This window comes from Lithobates pipiens, unplaced genomic scaffold (genome assembly GCF_037356315.1).
Source record: "Lithobates pipiens isolate NorthernLeopardFrog02 unplaced genomic scaffold, aLitPip1_a1.2 Scaffold_25, whole genome shotgun sequence".
In the NCBI taxonomy this organism is placed as follows: Eukaryota; Metazoa; Chordata; class Amphibia; order Anura; family Ranidae; genus Lithobates; species Lithobates pipiens.
The window spans coordinates 246,283,986-246,305,778 of NW_027507787.1; the positions used below are offsets into that span (position 1 = coordinate 246,283,986).

At 44.3% G+C, this 21,793-nt stretch overlaps 2 protein-coding genes across 2 annotated transcripts in view; both read right to left on the reverse strand.

The window, feature by feature from the left end:
- Positions 1 to 21,793, reverse strand: part of LOC143931008 (mannose-binding protein C-like) — a 285,028-nt gene that overhangs the window by 83,996 nt on the left and 179,239 nt on the right. The window lies entirely within an intron of this gene.
- The window catches only part of LOC143931007 (mannose-binding protein A-like), a 32,251-nt gene continuing 17,029 nt past the window's right edge, over positions 6,572 to 21,793 (reverse strand). The window contains exons 4-5 of the mRNA XM_077455725.1: positions 14,808 to 14,888; positions 6,572 to 7,036 (exon numbers count right to left, since the gene is read on the reverse strand). Of these exons, the coding sequence (XP_077311851.1) occupies positions 6,645 to 7,036; positions 14,808 to 14,888 (473 nt within the window). The 3' untranslated portion in view covers positions 6,572 to 6,644. The remainder of the gene's footprint in view (positions 7,037 to 14,807; positions 14,889 to 21,793) is intronic.

Genomic DNA, 21,793 nt, shown 5'->3' on the forward strand with positions numbered 1-21,793 from the left:
GGACTCGGAGGCCTTTAGAAAATTTGTGGCCATTGGAACACCACAATGGAAGGTCCCAAGAAGGAAGTATTTCTCACAGAAGGGCATCCCAGAGCTATATGGCCATGTTCAGCAGCAAGTGTATCTATGGCACACAGTGTCAGTGCCAAGATGAATGGATGGCATTATACTGTAAGTCAAGTAAATCTCCATAGGTAAATAGATACATTCCAAACTGGGTGGAAACAGAATACATTATATGTGAAATGACCAATAGGAGCCCATTCTGGGCTAAGAATATATATTTTTTTTTTCACAACCCTGCCTCTCATCCTCTGCCTCTAACTCATCCAACTAGACATGTTCCACCTTCTCTTGTTAAGCCAGATATACTCACCTAAGATCCCCATCCAGGTTCGTCACCACTGCCGGTCCCAAATGACTGCAAATCCAGTGTAATGGAGTCATAGATCACTGGTCCCCTACTATCCACCTGTGGTGATTTTATCCTTTTCTAGGTCCTGGGAGAAGTCCACCACTGGACATCCAATAGGAAGTGTTCATGTCATTAAGGCACCGGAGGACCAAAATGGGAAGGCAATACATGGATCTTGGCGACAAATTATTCTATAATTTCTTCTGATTATAGAATCCCCTATTACCACCAACTGCCTAGGCCTACCTGCACTCCCGTCACCACCCCCACTAGAAGGGCTGCTCTCCCTGCTGTTAGGGGGAGCAATGACATCTAGGGCTGCCATGAGCAGCTCATACAGGGCGCAGGGGCAACACCCCCCTGATCCATGTGCCCAACCCCTAATCTACATGTAGGGTACCAGATGCATGGATTTAAATGTTTTTGTTTAACCACTTCAGCCCCGGACCATTTTGCTGGTCAAAGACCAGACCACTTTTTGCAATTCAGCACTGCGTCTCTTTAACTGACAATTGTGCAGTCATGCGACGTGGCTCCCAAACAAAATTGACGTCCTTTTTTCCCACAAATAGAGCTTTCTTTTGGTGGTATTTGATCAGGCGTTAAGTGTTCCTAGGGGTGTGTTACTAACTGTGGGGGGCTGGGCTTTCATTTAGTGAACACTGATATTTGCTCCAATCACATGGAGCAGAGATCAGCATCACTAGTTGTTAGGCAGAATGGGGAAATGCTGTTTACAACACCATTCTGCCGACGTACATCGGCGTGCGCCGGTCGGGAACTGGTTAAGCACATGATTAGAGCCTGAGGCTAAATTGGCTTCAAAAATGGTGGGCTGCAAAAAGGGGTGATGGCCCGATTGGTCACAAGTCCTAGGTCCTGTTTGGCCGGGAGGAGAAGCAACTGCCAGGACTCAGGAGACATGAGGAGGAAGCTGCCAAAGCTGCGACCTGGATGGGGTAAGTGCGGGGCTGGCGGGGACCTGGTGGGCAAGCAAAGCAGGGATCGATCGAGCGATAGGGGAGTGGTGATAGTGGCTGGATGGAGGCTGGGGGTAGTTTTTACATTTATTTTGTGGAAATTCTTGTTCGAAATTTGGCAAGCCAAGGCAAATTTCATTGAAGTCTATGAGTAGGTAAATCTTGGTGTTAAATTCTGGCAATTTTTAGGGCTAATAATCAAAACTACTGCAATCATAGGCATAACAAGGGGGACATATCCAAAGCAAGAACTTTTTTTTTAAACTAAAATACAGTGTAACAGTCCTTCACTTGTTCTATAATCTCCTATTGTATATCTTCACTCAATGTCACTTTACACTTTCACGTGATATATATTACATTTAGGAGAGACAAAAAAGACAACATAGGAGGTGCGCATGCAACATGGCTGGTGCATTACCAATGGCAATTTTATGAATAATAAAATCCATAAAAAGTGGGTACTCGCAAAACACAACTTTCAATTGAGCCATAAAAATCACAGGCTGTATGCACATGTGCAGCACCATACCACAGGGTAAGGGCCGGTTCACACTGCAGGCGAGGCGAGGCGAGGCGACACCGACTTGCCTCGCCGCGACCTGCCGCGACCTCAGCGACAACTTGCAGATGACTTCTGTATAGAAGTCAATGCAAGTCGCCCCGAGGTCGCCCAGAAGTAGTACAGGAACCTTTTTTCTGAGTCGGAGCGACTCGAGTCGCTCCTCTCAGAACGGTTCCATTGTACAGAACGGGGGCGACTTGTCACACTGCGGCGAGGCGAGTCGTGTCGCCTCGCATCGCCCGCAGTGTGAACCGGCCCTGAGGCTACTAGACATAATTCTACTTCGATTCCAGTTGCTATGGAGACTGACCACTGGGGAGAGAGGACCCATTACCTGCACTAGGTACCACACTTTACATCTGGCTTCAATGTACCTTGTGCTAGTTCTTGGTTACCCATAGCAACTGCATTCTTTCTCCTTATCTTCTTAGGTTAACCATTGTAGTAGTGTTGCTTCCTACCCTATGTGTGCTTTGCTGACCCAAGTTCTTTCCATATGCCAGAACCAACATGCACTCATTTGAATAACTTCAAACCAGGCTCAGAACAGTGGTTGCATCTTTTTTTTACAAGTCTTTAGCATACAGTTCAACGTGAACAACGCCAATAACCTGACCCTAGCCTTTACAGGTGATGGTCCATTGTTGGCATTCCCCGGGTTACCGGTTCCTCAGATTGACTGCACAACAATCACAGCATTCTCTATCTTGATTAGGCTGAAGCTCTGAAGTCCTGGGAACCCAGTCTTTGCCCTTTTTATACCACAGGTGGGTAGGCTGGATCCAAAAAGTCTGGGAACAGCAGAACACAAATTAACTCTTTCACTCTGAGCCTGGGCCAGCCACTGACTGAACTAGCATACCTGTAGGCAACCCTTGTTAGAGAGTACCTTCAGTTGTACTGGTTCTGGAGTATCCCAAGGCACACCCTTTCCCCATTAACCTTCTTCAAACAATAACCACAAAAAAAAAAAAAAACTTCTGCCTTGTTATTGTGTGGAGAGACTGAAAACTGCTGTGTGCCTGGCTGACGTGCACCCAATAGGGAATAGAACCTGGGACAAACAGTGAGACTGGCTTGGGATCTGTGCTACATACTTACAGTATCTCACAAAAGTGAGTACACCCCCCACATTTTTGCAAATATTTTATTATACCTTTTCATGTGACAACACTAACGAAATGACACTTTGCTACAATGTAAAGTAGTGAGTGTACAGCTTGTATAACAGTGTACATTTTCTGTCCCCATAAAATAACCCAACACACAGCCATTAATGTCTAAACCGCTGGCAAAAAAAGTGAGTACACCCCTAAGTGAAAATGTCCAAACTGTGCCCAAAGTGTCAATATCTTGTGTGGCCACCATTATTTTCCAGCACTGCCTTAACCCTCTTGGGCATGGAGTTCACTAGAGCTTCACAAGTTGCCACTGGAATCCTCTTCCACTCCTGCATGATGACATCACAGAGCTGTTAGAGACCTTGCGCTTCTCCATCTTCCATTTGAGGATGCCCCACAAAGGCTCAATAGGGTTTAGGTGTGGAGACATGTTTGGCTAGTCCATCCCCTTTACCCTCAGCTTCTTTAGCAAGGCAGTGGTCATCTTGGAGGTGTTTTGGGGATTGTTATCATATTGGAATACTGCCCTGCGGCCCAGTCTCCCAAGGGAGGGGATCATGCTCTGCTTCAGTGTGTCAAACTACATGTTGGCATTCTTGGTTCCCTCAATGAACTGTAGCTCCTCAGTGCCGGCAGAACTCATGCAGCCACAGACCATGACACTCCCACCACCACGCTTGTCTGTAGGCAAGACACACTTGTCTTTGTACTTCTCACCTGGTTGCCGTGACACACGCTTGACACCATCTGAATCAAATACATTTGTCTTGGTCTCATCAGACCACAGGACATGGTTTTAGTAATCCATGTTCTTAGCCCTTGTACACACGGTTGGACATTCTGACAACCAAATCCGTTGGATTTTATCAGACGAATCTTGTGCGATGGATTTTGTCTGAAACTGTTGCATACACACGGTCGGACAAAGTTGCTGGACAATCCGATTGTTCAGAACGTGGTGACATTATTTCATTATGATGGGACTACGTTCAGGCTAGTAGCCAATAGCTTTGGTCTAGGAATTTGATCTGAGCATGCGTGGCACTTTGTCCGATCGGAATCATGTTGTCGGAAAATTTTATAGCCCAGCTCTAAAACTTTGTTGGTCGGATATTCCGACAGAAACAGTCCGATGGAGCCCACACACGGTAGGATTATCCGACAACACGGTCCGATCGGACATTTTCCATCAGAATGTCCGACCGTGTGTACAAGGGATTAGTCTGCTTGTCTTCAGCAAACTGCAGGCTTTCTTGTGCTTCATCTTTAAAAGAGGCTTCCTTCTGGGACGACAGCCATGCAGATCAATTTGATGCAGTGTGCGGCGTATGGTCTGAGCACTGGCAGGCTGAACCCCCACCCCACCCCTTCAACCTCTGCAGCAATGCTGGCAGCACTCATATGTCTATTTCCCAAAGACAACCACTGAGCATGTGCACTTAACTTCTTTGGTCATCCATGGCAAGGCCTGTTCTGAGTGGAACCTGTCCTGTTAAACCGCTGTATGGTCTTGGCCATTGTGCTGCAGCTCAGTTTCAGGGCCTTGCCAATCTTCTTATAGCCTAGGCCATCTTTATGTAGAGCAACAATTCTTTTTTTCAGATCCTCAGAGAGTTCTTTGCCCTTTTTGCCCTGAGATGTCATGTTGATCTTCCAGTGACCAGTATGAGAGAGTGAGATTGATAACACCAAATTTAACACACCTGCTCCTCATTCACACCTGAGACACTAATGAGTCACATGGCACCGAAGAGGGAAAATGGCTAATTGGGCCCAATTTAAATATTTTTAATTAGGGGTGTACTCACTTTTGTTGCCAGCGGTTTAGACAACAATGGCTGTGTGTTGAGTTATTTTGAGGGGACAGCAAATTTACACTGTTATACAAGCTGTACACTCAGTGTTTTCACATGAAAAGATATAATAAAATATTTACAAAAATGTGAGGAGTGTACTCACTTTTGTGAGATACTCAGGGCAGGACTTACCATTGGGCTTGACTGGGCTCAAGCCCATGGGCCCCCGCCCATTAGGGGGCCCCACGGGCCCTGCCGAGATACATAGCCGAGTGTACCCGGCTAGGCTCCGCTTACAGTCACGCCCAGTCCCTCCCTATGATGGACATAACACAGGGACTGGTCGTGACTGTGAGCCTAGCCGAGTACACTCGGCTCAGCTCGGGACTGCGAGAGGACCCTAGAGCCACTGTAAGGACATATTCAGGAAAGCCGCGATGACGTCACTCCCGGGCATGCGCAAGGGAGCCGGGACGCGCGGCATTGCGTGGCATCTTCGTCATTGACGATGCCACGCTCAGTGCGCCTGCGCGCCACTGTCTACGGCGCATGCGCCGTAGACAGCGGTGCCTGTCTTCGGGAAAATATCTCCTAAACCGTATAGGTTTGGGAGATATTTCTTGGACCTACAGGTAAGCCTTAATCTAGGCTTACCTGTAGGTCAAAGTGGTTTGTAAGGGTTTACAACCACTTTAAAGTTAGTATATAGTGAAATACATTACTTACAACTCCGTCTGACTACTTAGATGTTGAATTTTAAAAGCAGCAAACTTCTGTCAGATTAGCATACCTGTGAGATGGGTTGCCGCTGCTTTTAAAGTTCAAGATCTAAGTAGTCAGATGGAGTTCTAAGTCCTGTATTTCACTATATAAACTGACTTTACTGTTATAAATACGTGTAAAATGCAAAACTCCGGTGGGTGTAACAACATGTCCGCTTTACCCCTTCTTAGTGTATCCTTACTGTGGACGAGTGTGGGGTGTAGCAAGATGGCGGCAACGGAACACCACTTCCGTATCAAGACTGCAGTGACAAGGCTGCAAATGACACTGGACAAGGCTTCAGACGCATGGGCAAGGCTGCAGATGGACACTGAAAAGGCTGCATTTAAATGTAAGTTTTTTCCTTAAAAAAAGAAACTTCCCTCCTAAAAGTTTTTTTTCCTTAAAATTCCCTAAACTTGGGGTACGTGTTATACACCGGTGCGTGTTATACGCCGATAAATACTGTAATGTATGGAAGGTAGGGCCTGAAATTGACTCAAGCCCAGGGGTCCCCACCACCCTAAGTCCTGCCCTGGAGATACTGTATACCTGTTCATACTGTCGCTAGGTAAATGCAATTTAGTTATGTTAATTACTGCCAGTCAGAATACTGAAGGTGTTTAACACTATCTCTCAGAGTAACATTATGGTCTTATTGATTGTATGATTGCACTTGTTAATTGTTTCTTTTTTAGGCTATATATGGCCTAATAAATCCTTTGAAATACCTTCAAGGTGTGTCAGTAAGTGCTGGGTTACTGAAATGTGTCATCTTCATGCGTGCAGAGAAATCGCAAAACAATTCAGTGAATCTTCCAGGAGTAGTGCTACATATATTTTGATTTGTAAAAATCTGTGTATGGAAACTCTGAACATAAGTGGCTTTTCTTTTCATTATTTTTATACAATTTCTTTAGAAAATGAACATGTAGAATTTAAGTTTTTTATTTATTGATGGATATACAGCAAGAATAAAATGTAATATGCTGTCACAGCTTTAGTTTACTGAAACTCACAGATAACTAGGTATTTAGCACTACATGGGATGTCATTCCAATAACCATTGGCCCACATTTCCACACAGTCTTCATTGTACATGTAGTCATCTGGCTGTAGTGCGCCCCAGTTGGTAAAAATAACCTTTTCACCTGTTAAGTATGTGAATTTTCCTTCTACTTGTGAATCTGTTACACCTAGGAATGCTGGAATTGACCCTCCCTTAGTGTTGATTATCTCTAGTATTGCACTATTTTCTTCCGCATTTCTTGGAGTAGCCAAACTTCCTCCAACTCCTTTACATATATTTTGGGCATCGTTTTGGTTTTCTTTCCGGCCATTAGTCACAAATACTTTACCACCAACTTCTTTAGCACCAACATCAAGAAACAGCATAACTGAAAAAAATAAATAAAATTAGTTAAATGCATAACAGATATGGGAATCTAGACATTTGTAGAATAAAACTTGCTTTAGAAACCATCAGATGTAGTGTACCCATAAACAAAGACGTGTAATGACATGTGACTATATACACCCTCCAATAGCTTGACTAAGATGTGCCCCCACATTTCCTGGAAACACATATAATTATAGTTAGTGAAAGAGATTGGTGGCTACAGTCTTAGCCCTTGTACACACGGTTGGATATTCCGATGGACAATGTCCGATAGGACCATGTTATCGGATAATTCGACCGTGTGTGGGCTCCATCGGACTGTTTCCGTTGGAGTATCCGACGGACCAAGTTTTCCAGCTGGGCTAAAAAAAATTCTGACACCATGATCCGATCGGACTTTGTCCGATTGTGTGTAGAAAATTCCGATCAGACAAAGTGCCACGCATGCTCAGATCAAATTCCTAGACCAAAGCTATTGGCTACTAGTCTGAATGTAGTCCCATCGTAACAAAATTACGTCATCGCGTTCTGAACGATCGGATTTTCCGTCAACTTTGTCTGAACGTGTGTATGCAACAGTTTTGGACAAAATCCATCGGACAAAATCAACGGATTTGGTTGTCAGAATGTCCGACCGTGTGTACAAGGACTTATACTGACACTGTCTTCAAGGGTACCCGATTAAAAAAATCTTTTAAAAACAAAATAAACTAGACATATTTTTTCTGGCATTAAGGTGCCCTGGAGACCATTTACAATAATCATTGTTTGTTATGCCTGTGGGCATTCCAGGTTTGATTTAAAGTGGTGCAACTTAACCACTTCCCAACCGACGCACGCCGATGTACATCGGCAGAATGGCACAGGCAGGCATATTGGCGTACAGGTACATCCAATTTTAAATGCCGCCCTGCCATCGGGACCCCCGTGAGTCCGGTCACGGGTCCCGTGGACTCGATCGCCGTGGACTCGATCGCCGTGGGCATACCCGCAATCGCCTCACGGGGCGGCTGAACTGGGAGATGCCGTTGTAACAGCATCTCCCCGTTCTGCCTAGCAACAAGTGACGCTGATCTCTGCTCCATGTGATTGGAGCAGAGATCAGTGTTCACTAAAAGAAAGCCCAGCTCCCCCACAGTTAGTAACACACCCCTAGGAACACTTAACCCCTACACTGCCACCCACTGGTTAACCCCTTCACTGCCAGTGTCATTTACACAAGAATCACTGCATTTGTATAGCAATGATTGCTGTATAAATGACAATGGTCCCAAAAATATGTCAAAAATGTCAGATGTGTCCGCTATAATGTCGCAGTCACAATAAAAATCGCTGATCGCCGCCATTACTAGTAAAAAAAAAAAAAAAATGAATAAAAATGTCATAAAACTATCCCCTATTTTGTAAACGCTATAACTTTTGTGCAAACCAATCAATAATCGCTTATTGCGTTTTTTGTTTTTTTTTACCAAAAATATGTAGAAGAATACATATCAGCCTAAACTGAGGGAAACATTTTTTTTTTAAATATATTTTTAGGGGATATTTATTATAACAAAAAGTAAAAAATAATGTGTTTTTTTCAAAATTGTCGCTCTCTTTTTGTTTATAGCGCAAAAAATAAAAACCGCAGAGGTGATCAAATACCACCAAAAGAAAGATCTATTTGTGGGGAAAAAAAGGATGTCAATTTTGTTTGGGAGCCACGTCGCACAACCGCGCAATTGTCAGTTAAAGCGACACAGTGCCGAATCGCAAAAAGTGGTCTGGTCTTGGGCCAGCAAAATGGTCCGGGGCTGAAGTGGTTAAAGCCTGACTTCAACCATGATATAATACTACTTCAGCACTACTTCTGTGAAATTTGTAACAATTTGATATGACTTCAGTGCTACTTCAGTGAGAGAGGCTGTCCATGTCACAGGGAGGAACCGTGATGTTATGAACAAAAGTTTAACTTGCAAAGGGTTAATATTTAACTTCTTTCAGGCCCAAGTGGTGCTGACACAGGTACAATTTGCAGCACAATTTACATTATAGTCTATGGCAGTGAAATCACGCTAAAGTCCTGAATAAGTAATGCATGAACTACTTCTCAAATTGCATTACTTGAAATCATACCTATTAAGGCCGCGTACACACGGACGGACTGTTCGTCCAACTTTGTCCGCTGAACAGTGTTTCAGCGGACAGTCCGCTCGTGTGTGGGCTTCAGTGGACAGTTTCAGCGGACAATCTGACGAACAAAGTTTTTCGGAATTTCCGTAAGACTGTCCGCTGAAACTTGGTTTGAGCGGACAGTCCGCTCGTGTGTAGGCTTGTTCGGCAAACTAAGTCTCGCGCATGCTCAGAAAGAATTTACACGGCGAAGGTTGCATTGCAGTGTATCGGACGCCAAATTTCTCGTCCCGTCGTACGTGCCGTTCACGTCATCGCGCAAGTTTTCAGCGGACTGTTCGTTCGTCGTGTGTGGTCAAGTCCGTTCATGCTAATTTTGAACGGACTGTTTGTCAAACTGTTTGACGAACCTAGTTGGGCGGACAGTCCGCCCGTGTGTACGCGGCCTAAGATACTCTAATGCCACGTACACACAATCGGAATTTCGGCCTGCAAAAGACCGATGAGAGTTTTTGGTAGGAAAATGCGACCGCGTGTACGCTCCATCAGTCTTTTGCTGGTTGAATTACAGCCAGCAAAAGATTGAGAGCATGCTACCAACTTTTCGGTTGGGAAAAGTTCCTATCCGAAAATGCAATCGTTTGTGGCAATTCTGACGTACAAAATTCCTACGCATGCTCGGAAACAATTCGACGCACGCTCGGAAGCATTGAACTTAATTTTCTCGACACGTCGTAGAGTTGTACATCACCACATTCTTGACGGTCGTAATTTCAGCGAACTTTTGCGGGAACGTGTGTATGCAAGGCAAACTTGAGCGCAATCCTGTCAGAAAAGCCGTCACATCTTTTTCCGATGAGAAATCTGATCGTGTGTATGCGGCATAACAGAAATACATTAGATGCATGTTGTACCTGAAGTCTTACTGATGTGACTAGGGACTAAGTGTGTTCATGATTTCCTATATCTTAGTATGTTGTATCCTTTAAGATGTACATCTAATGCCACGTACACACGACCAAACTTTTTGACAGCAAAGGTCAGATGGAACGAATCCGTCGGACAATTTCAATCATGTGTGGGCTTCATCGGACCTTTGTTGTCCAAAAATCAGACGGACTTGTAACACAGGCAGGCTTCCGTTACATCAGAGGGGGGCGGGGTCACCCATACGTCATCGGGAAGCCCGGGTTTCCCCTTGCGTCAGAGGGGGCGGGGTCAGGTGACGGGTGGCCCCGCCCTCCGCATATAACAAACGTCAGGCCGCCGGGATCACGCAGTGTCTCCTCCGTGGAGACAGAAGATGGATGGATTTGCTGCGCTGATTCAGATCAGCCATCGCTGGACCCCGGAGAGATGATTGTCCGTTGCTGGATAGCAAGAGTGAATCTTTTTTTTATTTTTTTTATTTTTAATAAAGGAATATTTCAAAAGTGTGTTTGTCTTATTTAACTATTTTTTACACTCTCTTTGTGAAATGGTAGAGGTACTTTTGTACCCCCTTACCATTTCAAACAGGGGAGGTGGGATCTAGGGGTCCCCTTGTTAAAGGGGGCTTCCAGATTCTGATAAGCCCCCCGCCCGCAGACCCCAACAACCACTGGCCAGGGTTGTGGGGATGAGGCCCTTCTCCACATCAACATGGGGACAAGGTGCTTTGAGGGGTCAAAGACCCCAAAGCATCCTCCCAATGTTGAGGGCATGTGGCCTGGTATGGTTCAGGAGGGAGGGGCCGCTCTCTCACCCCCCCTCTTTTCCTGCGGCCTGCCAGGTTGCGTGCTCGGATAAAGGGTCTGGTATGGATATTTAGGGGGAACCCGTGACAAATTTTTTTTAATTTGACGCAGGGTTCCCCTTAATATCCATACCAGACCTGAAAGGCCTGGTAATTGAATTTGGGGGACCCCCACGCTTTTTTATTTTTTATCAATGACTTTCAATGAGTGTTCTCTGTATTACAGAGCCGACAATTCATAATAGCTGCGAGTGATTTTAAAGGACTTTTTTTCCTGCATAAATGACACTTTGTGCAGGGACAGTTCTAAGCACCAGAAACATGTGCCCCTTCACAGGCATACTATAGACATCCCCCCCCCCCCCCGTACGAAATTTAAAGGAATATTACACTTTTATTGTTTCACTTTAATCATTATTAAAATCACTGCTCCCGGAAAAAACGGTAGTTTTTAAAACTTTTTTTGCATTGATACATGTCCCCTGGGGCAGGACCCGGGTCCCCAAACACTTTTTAGGACAGTAACTTGCATATTAGCCTTTAAAATTAGCACTTTAGATTTTGAACGTTCGAGTCCCATAGACTTTAATAGGGTTCTAAAGTTCACACAAAGTTTAGGTCTGTTGGCAGGTTCTGGTGCGAACCGAACAGGGCAAATGGGCACAAGAACTGCTGCACCACCAAGTTAAGGAAGTGAGCCAAACAGGGCAAATGGGCAATTATCCCTGTCAGAGGGCAGAAAGGAGGTTGGTGTCATTGTCGCAAACCACCATTCCTGGCTTAAGCTGGTGTGGCGTCAACCACCTCTGAGCCTGCGCCTGCAGAGCTGACAGAATCCCTGCCCCAGTGTGGCTCCTGTCCCCAAGCACACCAGCTCAAGCACTGCATGGCATCTTTTTACCCTTAATCTCCTACGGAGAACCGCTGGTTCCGAGGACAAATCAGCACAGGAAAAGGCCACGGAGAATGAAGTAGAGGAGGGGATGGAGGAGAGAGGTGTGGCAGAATCACCACTAGTAGAATTTTGGAGGCATGGTGGTGGAACAAGCTTCAACACTACTGCACCCTGTCCTGCATTCTTCCCAGCTGCCAGCAGAGTCACCCAATGCGTGGTGAAAGATAGGTAATGTCCCTGTCCATGCCTGATGGACCATGAGTCAGCTTTAATATGCACCTTACTGCTGACCGCCCTGTTCAGCGAGGCATGAACATTGCCTTCCACATGCCGGTAGAAAGCCGGAATCGCCTTCCCTGAAAAAAAGTGGCATTTGGGAACCTGCCACTGAGGTACCACACATTCCACAAATTCAATGAAGGGGCAGAGTCTACCAACTGAAAAGGCAGCAGTTGAAGTGCTAGCAATTTAGCCAAGCTAGCATTCAACCACTGGGCATGTGGTTGGCTGGGAGCGAACTTCTTTCGCCGGCGGAGCAACTGGGGTAGGGAAATCTGCCTGCTAGAAACGGATGGTGTACCGATAGCAAATTGCCAGCAAGTACTTGGCAGTGGCACACCTAATTCTACACCTTCATTCCTCTCAGTGCAGGTTTCTGAGAGGACTGAATATATAGGATATATAGTGGGGTTAGAGATCCCAGCTGATGAGGAGGAGCAAGGAGAGGTCCACCTTGTTCTTTGGTGTGGGTCTTTTAGGTAATGTTGCCAACGGGCTGAATGGGAGCTCGACATATGTCTGATTAAGCATGTGGTGCCCAAGCGCTTGCTGTCTAAACCACGCTTGATACACTTCAGACATATGTTGCAAATAGCAACGGTGCGATCTGCTGCACACATCTCAAAAAAGGCAACCATACCGAAGAACCTTTGGAATAACGTGTGGAGTCACCAGCACCCTGCACTGGTGGAGCTCTGCGGTGTGATGCAGTCCGTTGGCTGCCCTTAAACTGGTTCCTGGAGGGCATCCTGCCTCATTGGAGATGTGCCTCCTCCTCCTCTCTCCTATCAGGCACCCACGTGGAGTCAGTGGCCTCATCATCCCCTCCCTCCTCGTCATTGGAGCAAACCTGGCAGTATGCTGCAGCTGGGGGAACATGACTGTTTGTTGTCCTTCTTGGGCAACCCCTCTCTCTGGGCTCATGTTACTGCCTTTCTCAAGCTGGGTACCATCATCTGAGCCTTCAAAACGCTGCGCATCCTCCTGCAGCATGTACCCGACACTGTGGTCAAACAGTTCGGGGGACTCCTCCAGTGGGACTAGGGAAGGAGTAACTGATGATGACCTTGAGTCAAAGGAATAGGCTGCTTTGGCACCTGCAATGGCAGCCAAGGTAGCCTCGGTGAGAGAGGATGAGGAGGATGAGGATGGCTTGGTCTGTGACTGTCTGCTTCTCCTTGTTGGCCTTCCAGACATACTGTCTTTGATGTACTGTAATTGGTACCCAAGGAATGGCCTGCAGTGAGATGTAACTGCACAAAGCTGGGATGTATATATATACTGATTATAGTGCAGCTCGCTGAATTGCCTGCCTGCTTGTAGTATTATTAGGAAGAAAATAACAGGAATTGTCTGAAGTGAGCTTTAGTTGCACAATGGGCACAAGATGTAGTACACTGACTGAAAATACTGCAGTTGCCAGCCTGTGGTATTATTAGGAAGAGAATACCAGCAATTTAGCTGCACACTGTGCCCAGTATACAGTACACAAATATACTGCATCTAGCTGAATCAACTGCTTGCCTGTGGTATTATTAGGAAGAGAACACCAGCAATTGTCTGCAGTTAGTTTAGTTGCACACTGTGCACAGGATACAGTATACGTACTGAAAATACTGCAGCTGCCTGCCTGTGGTATTATTAGGAAGAGAAAACCAGCAATAGTCTGCTGTTAGCTTTAGTTGCACACTGTGCACAGGAAACAGTACACTGACTGAAAATACTGCAGCTGTCCGCCTGTAAGTATATTAGGAAGAGAATAAAAGGAACGGATCTAGCTAAACTGAATACAGTATATATATATATATATATATATATATATATATATATATACACACACAACACCTGGGATGCATATATATACTAAATACACTGACTGCAGCTAACTGACTCACCTGCTCGCTCTATCTAAAGCAAATTAAATGACACTCTCTCTCTCTCTCTCTCTCTCTCTCTCTATCTCTCAGCACGCCGGAACACACTACACAACGCCGAATTCCAGGTGGCCTTATATAATGTGGGACATGTACTAACTCCCGTGAGGCATAATTGGCCAAAGCCACCTTTAGCCAATTATGGCTCATCGTTCTTACGGCGCTGTGATTGGCCAAAGCATGTGGGTCATAGCGCATGCTTGGCCAATCATCAGCCAGCAATGCATTGCAATGCCGCAGTGAATTATGGGCCGTGACACGCGCCACTCCAATTTGGCGCGAATGGCCCATAATGTTTGTAATTAGACAAACGATCGAATGGCCGATGTTTGAGTCGAACTCGTAGCTCATCCCTACTAAATAGCCAAGCTCTCTGCTAATTTCCCTCTAAGCTCCCACAAAATTTCAGATGCTTTTATGTTGTGTGTCGGAGAACTTGTCAGAAGTTATCATGCTGATAACAGAAGAATGGAGCAGCAGAAAGACACAGCACTTAGACCTTTTGAGAGACATAAGTGAACACTACAGATATATGTGCCTAGATAAAATTTCAGGAATGGGGTTTACAACCACGTTAAATATACGAAACATAAAGTATGAATAAAATACAGAAACTTAGAGGTGGCAACATGTACCAAAATGTATGTTGGGTGCTCAACAATGCAAATACTTTAATAAAAAAATACTCTACTTGGGAGGGCCTACCTCAAGCATCATGAATTTTATTCATTCTATCAATCTCATAACTGGTACACTTTAGGGACTGATTTGAAAAGCACATCTTCATGTCTATATCGGTATTCAGTATTACCACTTTTTGTCCAGGAGGACCATTTCTTCTCTAAGGAAGCGATTTGACTTTCCAAATCTGTAATTTTCTTGATCGCCACATCTACAATTACAAAGACAATGTTTATTAATTTCATCTGAAATATACAACCTGCATGGTACTGCAAAATGATGTGACATATCTGCAGAAAATATTTATATTTATATCTACATCAGGTTAAAATTTGTAATTTGTATAATTTAAGTTAAAGTGTATCTACAGTATAACAAAAAACTTTTCTTGATGTTTTGGATAGTGTGGCATCAGTACTCAGATTCCTTCCATTATTGTCTAATTAAAATGTTGAGGAAATGAGAAGAACTCTCTAAGCCCCTGTACACAGGGTCGGACATTCTGCCAACCAAATCCGTCGGATTTTGTCCTACGGATTGTGTCCGACGGATTGTGTCCGACGGATTGTGTTAGAAACTGTTGCATACACACAGTCGGACCAAGTTGTCGGAAAATCCGATCATTCAGAACGTGATGACGTTATTTCATTACGATGGGACTACGTTCAGGCTAGTAGCCAATAGCTTTGGTCTAGGAATTTGATCTGAGCATGCGTGGCACTTGGTCGGATCAAAACTCTCTACACATGATCGGAGTATGTCCGATCGAACCAGTTGGTCGGAAAATATTTCCAACGTGTTGGAAAATTGGGTCTAACGGATATTCCGACGGAATCAGTCTGATGCATACCACACACAGTCGGCTTATCCGACAACACGGTCCGATAGGACACATTCCAACGGATTCTCTGACCGTGCGTACAAGGGCTAACAGTGCCTGGCTTATAGTATAATCTGACAGAAATTTTAACTTTTCCCTACTCCTCTCTATCCAGAATGAAAAAAAAAAAAAGTTTGGACTATAAATATATTTTAAACTGGTACTCTTTCATGTGTGTATGATACATAGTGGTATGTTATTTTTTACCATAAAATAAATCATTATTATACTGTGTACAATCATAGCCATGCACCTGCATATAGCTTTAGTGGAAATCTATACTTTTGCCACGTACACATGAGCGGAATTCTCATTGGACTGAATCACGATCACACCAAAGTCCGACCGTCTAGAGCGCGGTGACGTACACCAGGTCTGACGAGACTATAAAACGGAAGTTCAATTGTGAGTACGCTTTGGGCCCCTTCTGACAATTTCGTGTTTATCTCGTGTTAGTAGAAGTTTGGTGAGAGACGATTTGCGCTTTTCAGAGTTTTTACAGATCGTTTAATTGTTGTTCAGTTTGTGCTTGTGGGGTTGCTATCTGCTTTTCAGTGCGTGTAATCAGTTTGTATTTGTTAATTCAGTGCGTTCTTGTCTGCTCGTTGCAGATTTTCAGCTCACTCTTCACAGGCCTTGCTGTTCTTCAGTGCGTTTGGTTGAAGTGGTTATAAATCCTTACAAACCACTCTGACCTACAGGTAAGCCTAGATTAAGTAGGTCCAAGAAATATCTCCTAAACCCACATGGTTGAGGAGATATTTACTAAAAGACAGCGGCACGCAGGCGCACTATCGCCGCTAGATAGCATGCCGCTGCTAACTGCGATATGCCGTTAGTGGCGGCTTCCATGTGCATGCGCAGGAGTGACATCATCGCTGCTCCGGCGATGTGAGTGGCCGGAGCAGCGATACCAGGAAGAAGATGGATGCTCTGGACTACAGGGGACAGCGGTGACATCGCTGGCTCCTGTGTCAGGTAAGTGACACATCATGGGCTACAATGCAATGCATAGTAGCCCATTATGCTTTACCTTTGCAGGGAGACAAAGAGGAAGTAAACCCATCAGGGTTTACTTCCTCTTTAAGTTCGTTCTGACCAGCTGACCATTTTGAAACCATGTTGCATGTACGTACTCATCGTAGAGTTTTTGATTTGCTTCGGCTTTGTGTTGGGGTTCATTCCTTGCCCCAAGCCCAGTCCATGAACAGGGTGGGGAGGAGTTCCGAATTTTGAGATTCAAAGTCAGAATTCTGAGATTAAAAGTCAGAATTCTGAGATTCAAAGTCAGAATTCTGAGTTTATAAATATAGTAGTCTCTATTAAGAAGATTTTAGGACCAATGAGCAATAATGTAGTAACACCCACAGACCATCATTCTGCAGACATACATGTCTTCTGCTCTATATATGGATATGTAAATGTATCTTAGTTACAGCACACAGTATAGGGAAGCAGGCAGTGCTGGGTTCTCTGGTTCCTCTACTGTATTATTAGTTTCTTCTTTTTGCTGTCTTATCCTTCTTCTCTGTCATCTTCTCCAACAAGAAGAGCCATGCTGGAAACGTGTGTATTGTGTGTGAGTGGGGGAGACAAAGCTTCCATTGATAACAAAACACAATGGCCAGCGCAGCTCTGCACCCCAACTTGTAGGAAACATTGCACTATTGTCCCTACATGAGGGAATTGTGAATGGCTAGAAGGCAGCACGACAATGTGTTTTATTGTCATTGATAATGGCAATTACTTGTCTGAACTAACAGAGTTGCTTCACCAACAAATTAACCTCATATTAAACATAAAAGCAAGCTCAGCCAGCTTAAGCCCTTGTACACACGGTCGGAGATTCCGACAACCAAATCCGTCGGATTTTGTCCGTCGAATTTTGTCAGACGGATCTTGTCCGAAACTGTTGCATACACACGGTCGGACAAAGTTGTCGGAAAATCCGATCTTTTAGAACATGATGATGTAATTTCGTTACGATGGGACTACATTCAGGCTAGTAGCCAATAGCTTTGATGTATGAATTTGATCTGAGCATGCGTGGCACTTTGTCCGATCGGAATTCTCTACACATGATCGGAGTATGTCTGAAGCATTTTGTCGGAAAATATTTCCGGCAAGTTGGAAAAGTTGGTCCGACGGATATTCCGACGGAAACAGTCCGATGTAGACCACACACAGTCGGAATATCCGACAAAACGCTCCGATCGGACACGTTTCGTCAGAATCTCCAATCGTGTGTATAAGGGCTTAGAGCAGCAGGCTTATATAGGTGAAGACAAGGGTTCTAATCCAGGTGACAATGTATGTATTTATATTTTTTTTAAATATGAGATAGTGAGGGCTTAAATTGTATTTTATCAATATATCAAAATTGATTTCAAGGTATATTAACAAAGACACACTGATATATTGAGCCCACAAAGTTGTAGAATATACTGGCTACTATAAATTAGAGAGTAGAGATTTAGAAGAAAAAACAGTGTATATATTAGGGTGATCAGATGGGAGTATCAGGGGGTCATCTTCAGTTTCCTCCGGGGGCAGGTCACAATTTCAGAACAGATCGATCATAGCAATTACTTGACAAGCTAGCCTGGGACTACTTAGAAGCAGTATTACTGAAAATGGGTTTTGGAGAATGCATATTAAACTTAATAATGTCTTTGTACACAAATCCCAGAGCGAGAGTGTGAGCTAACGGGCTTCTGTCAAACGCCTTCCAAATACGAAACGGAACACGCCAGGGATGCCAATTATCCCCCTTTCTGTTCATCCTCACAATGGAACCCCTTTTACGCAAATTATGCGAAAACACAGATGTCCGAGGAATCACCACAGACAGCAAGGAATACAAGACAGCAGCATTCGCAGACGACATTCTCCTTTTCCTGTCCGACCCCCTCATATCTATCCCAAACCTCCTCAAGGATTTTAACCTATTCCAATACGTAGCACATTTTAAAGTACACTTTTCCAAATCCCATGCCCTAAACATAACCTTAACAGAGAACCAGGTCTCACTATGTAAACAAAATTTCCCATTTATCTGGAAATCAGATGCATTAACATATCTCGGGATCCAACTGCCCTTGAAATTATCAGACCTCTTCCGGACAAACGACCTCTCACTTATCAAAACAATTTCTGAAGATTTCAAAAAATGGAATAAAGCCCACTTCTCCTGGTTTGGGAGAACGGCCATAGTCAAAATGAACATCTTACCACGACTACTCTATCTTCTCCAAACAATCCCCATAAAACTACCCAATTCATTCCTTCTAACCCTTAGAAAAATTACCAGAACATATATTTGGAACCAAAAACACCCCAGAATTAGTTACGAGCAACTAATAAAACCCAAAAACAAAGGGGGAATAGGAATACCCGACATACAACGCTACTATTGGTCGTGCCATCTGCAATGAATTGTTGACTGGCATACCCACCAACAGACTAAAGACTGGGGTGTCATAGAGAACTCATTCTCCCCCCAACACATTAGTGGGACCCTCCGGATCAGAAAAACCCTCCTACCAGAAGCACTCACAAGACACCCAACCATGAGTCCCACACTGGAATGCTCCGAACAAGTCAATCGCAAACTCAAACTATCTAAAATACCAGGGCCGCGCACACCATTACTGTTTAACCCACAATTCCCTCCTGGAATGGGGAAACACCCACTAGCCAAAAAACAACCTGAAACGGGCCTACGTGTACAACATCTAATAATAGATGGTAGACCACTACTTCATGACCATATAAACTCAGCATGGGCCTTACTCAACCTGAGCTTATTGGAATACTGGCAACTCAGGAATTACATAAAGAGTATTCAAAACACAACGGACCTAACGGAGGCCCTAACCAATTTTGAAAAACTATGCTTAAAGAGGAAGTAAACCCTTCCAAACAACTTGGACCTATAGGTAAGCCTAGATTAAGGCTTACCTGTAGGTCCAAGCAATATCTCCTAAACTTATATGGTTTAGGAGATATTTACCCGAAAATGGGCACCGCTGTCTACGGCGCATGCGCCGTAGACAGCGGTGCGCAGGCGCACTAAATGCGGCAAATCCAAGAATGGATTTGCCAAATTTGTCGACTCCCGTGCGCATGCGCGGGAGTGACGTCATCGCGGCTTCGCCGTATGGCAGCGGCGGAGCTGCGAGACGCGACTCCCGTGCGCATGCGCGGGAGTGACGTCATCGCGGTTGCGCCGCTGTGATTCGTCGGAGCTGCGAGACGCCACAAGCAACATGGATGCGGCGGACTACAGGGGACAGCGGCGACTTCGCTGGCTCCTGTGTCAGGTAAGTGACACATAATGAGCTACTATGCGATGCATAGTAGTCCATTATGCTTTACCTTTGCAGGGAAAAAAAGAGGAAGTAAACCCATCAGGGTTTACTTCCTCTTTAAGCCACACCCCACAACGACATGTTATTTCCACGCTCCACAATATGTTAACACTCAAAATTGCTCAGGAATAGCGTGCAAGGCTTGGGAAAGAAATCTTAATGTAGATATGACAGAAGGAATGTGGGAGGAAGTATACCGGAATGTGCACAAGAGCTCTTTGAATGTCTCTATACAAGAGACAAATTATAAAGTCATGACGCGATGGTACCGCACCCCCGCCATACTACACAGATTTAACACATCACATCCAAACAAATGCTGGAGGTGCCATAATCCACCTAGTGACCTCCTGCATATCTGGTGGTCCTGTCCAATTATCCAAGAGTTCTGGAAACAAGTCCATGCACTAACGGAAAAAATTACCTACAGACGTGCTAGAATACTCTCCTGCACAATTCCTTTTGCATCTCCAAAAAACAAACAATACAGCATACCACAAATCACTAACAATACTGTTAATTAACGCAGCAAAAATGTGCATAACCCCCATATGGGGCTCACCAAAAGCCCCCTCCTTGTCAGATTGGTTCAAAAGAATAAACAAAATTGCAGAAATGCAGGAACTAATTGCAATCTCTAGAAATAACCCACACAAATTCTCCAAACTTTGGGCATGCTGGCTTCACTTAAAGAAATCTGAGGAGTACCTTCGAGAAATGCACTCGTGAACACCTTACCCCCTATGCATGCAGCATAACATTTAATGCACATCGGGAAATAAATTATCAAAGAACATCCAACGAACTAAGCAATAATCAAATCGAACATCACACGAACCTCCCCCTGGGAGAAACACGTGAGGAACCCCATAAGGAACAACAATACATAAAAAGTGCCACTTAGGATTGCATAACAACATATAGAATGTGTAACCAAAACGTTGTAACCCTTGCTCAGCACTTGTTCCCATTCTAGTCCCAACCCCCTCCAACCCCCCCCCCCCTCCCCAAAATGGAAAAAAATGACCCTGCATCGGTCGTGTCACTGGATGGAAAAAAATGACCCAGCATCGGTGGTGTCACTGGATGGAAAAAATGATCCTGTATTGGTGGTGTCATTAGCTGGAAAAAATTTTCCCTGTGTCAACGGTGTAGCTAAGAGGAAAATGGCACTGCATCAGTATCAGTGGGGATAAACTACAGCCAATCAGTGAAGGGGAGATATCGGTGCATGCATGTACATTGTAGCACACACACAGATTACCTTTATAGTGCAGAGCCCAGGGCTAAGTCATGAGACATGGTAGTTATCATACAGCTTCCAGGGAGTCTTCTGAAATTGAGAAACTGGCCCCATGTCAATAAAAATCCCCCTAATATATACACAGATTTGTAAAAAAAAATCCCTACTCTCTAATTTAAGCCCCTTTCACACTGGGGCGGTGGGTGTGTCGGCGGTAAAACACTGCCATTTTTAGCGGCGCTTTACTGCCAATTTTGTGGCGCTATTTGCCCACTAGCGTGGAGCTTTTACCCCCCACTAGCAGCTGAGAAAGGTTTAAACCACCGCAAAGCGCTGCCCTATTGATTTCAATGGGCAGGAGAGCTGAAGGAGCGGTGTATACACCGCCCCAGTGTGAAAGGGGTCTTATAGTAGTCAACATATACAACAATTTTAGCAATATGTCTTTGTTAATATACCTTGAAATCAATTTGGATATATCAATAAAATACAATTTAAGCCCTCACTAACTCATACTTTAAAATAAATTTAATATAAAATAAATATATTGAAAAAAAATAAATAAATAAATAAATAAAAAAAAAAAATATATATATATATATATATATATATATATATATATA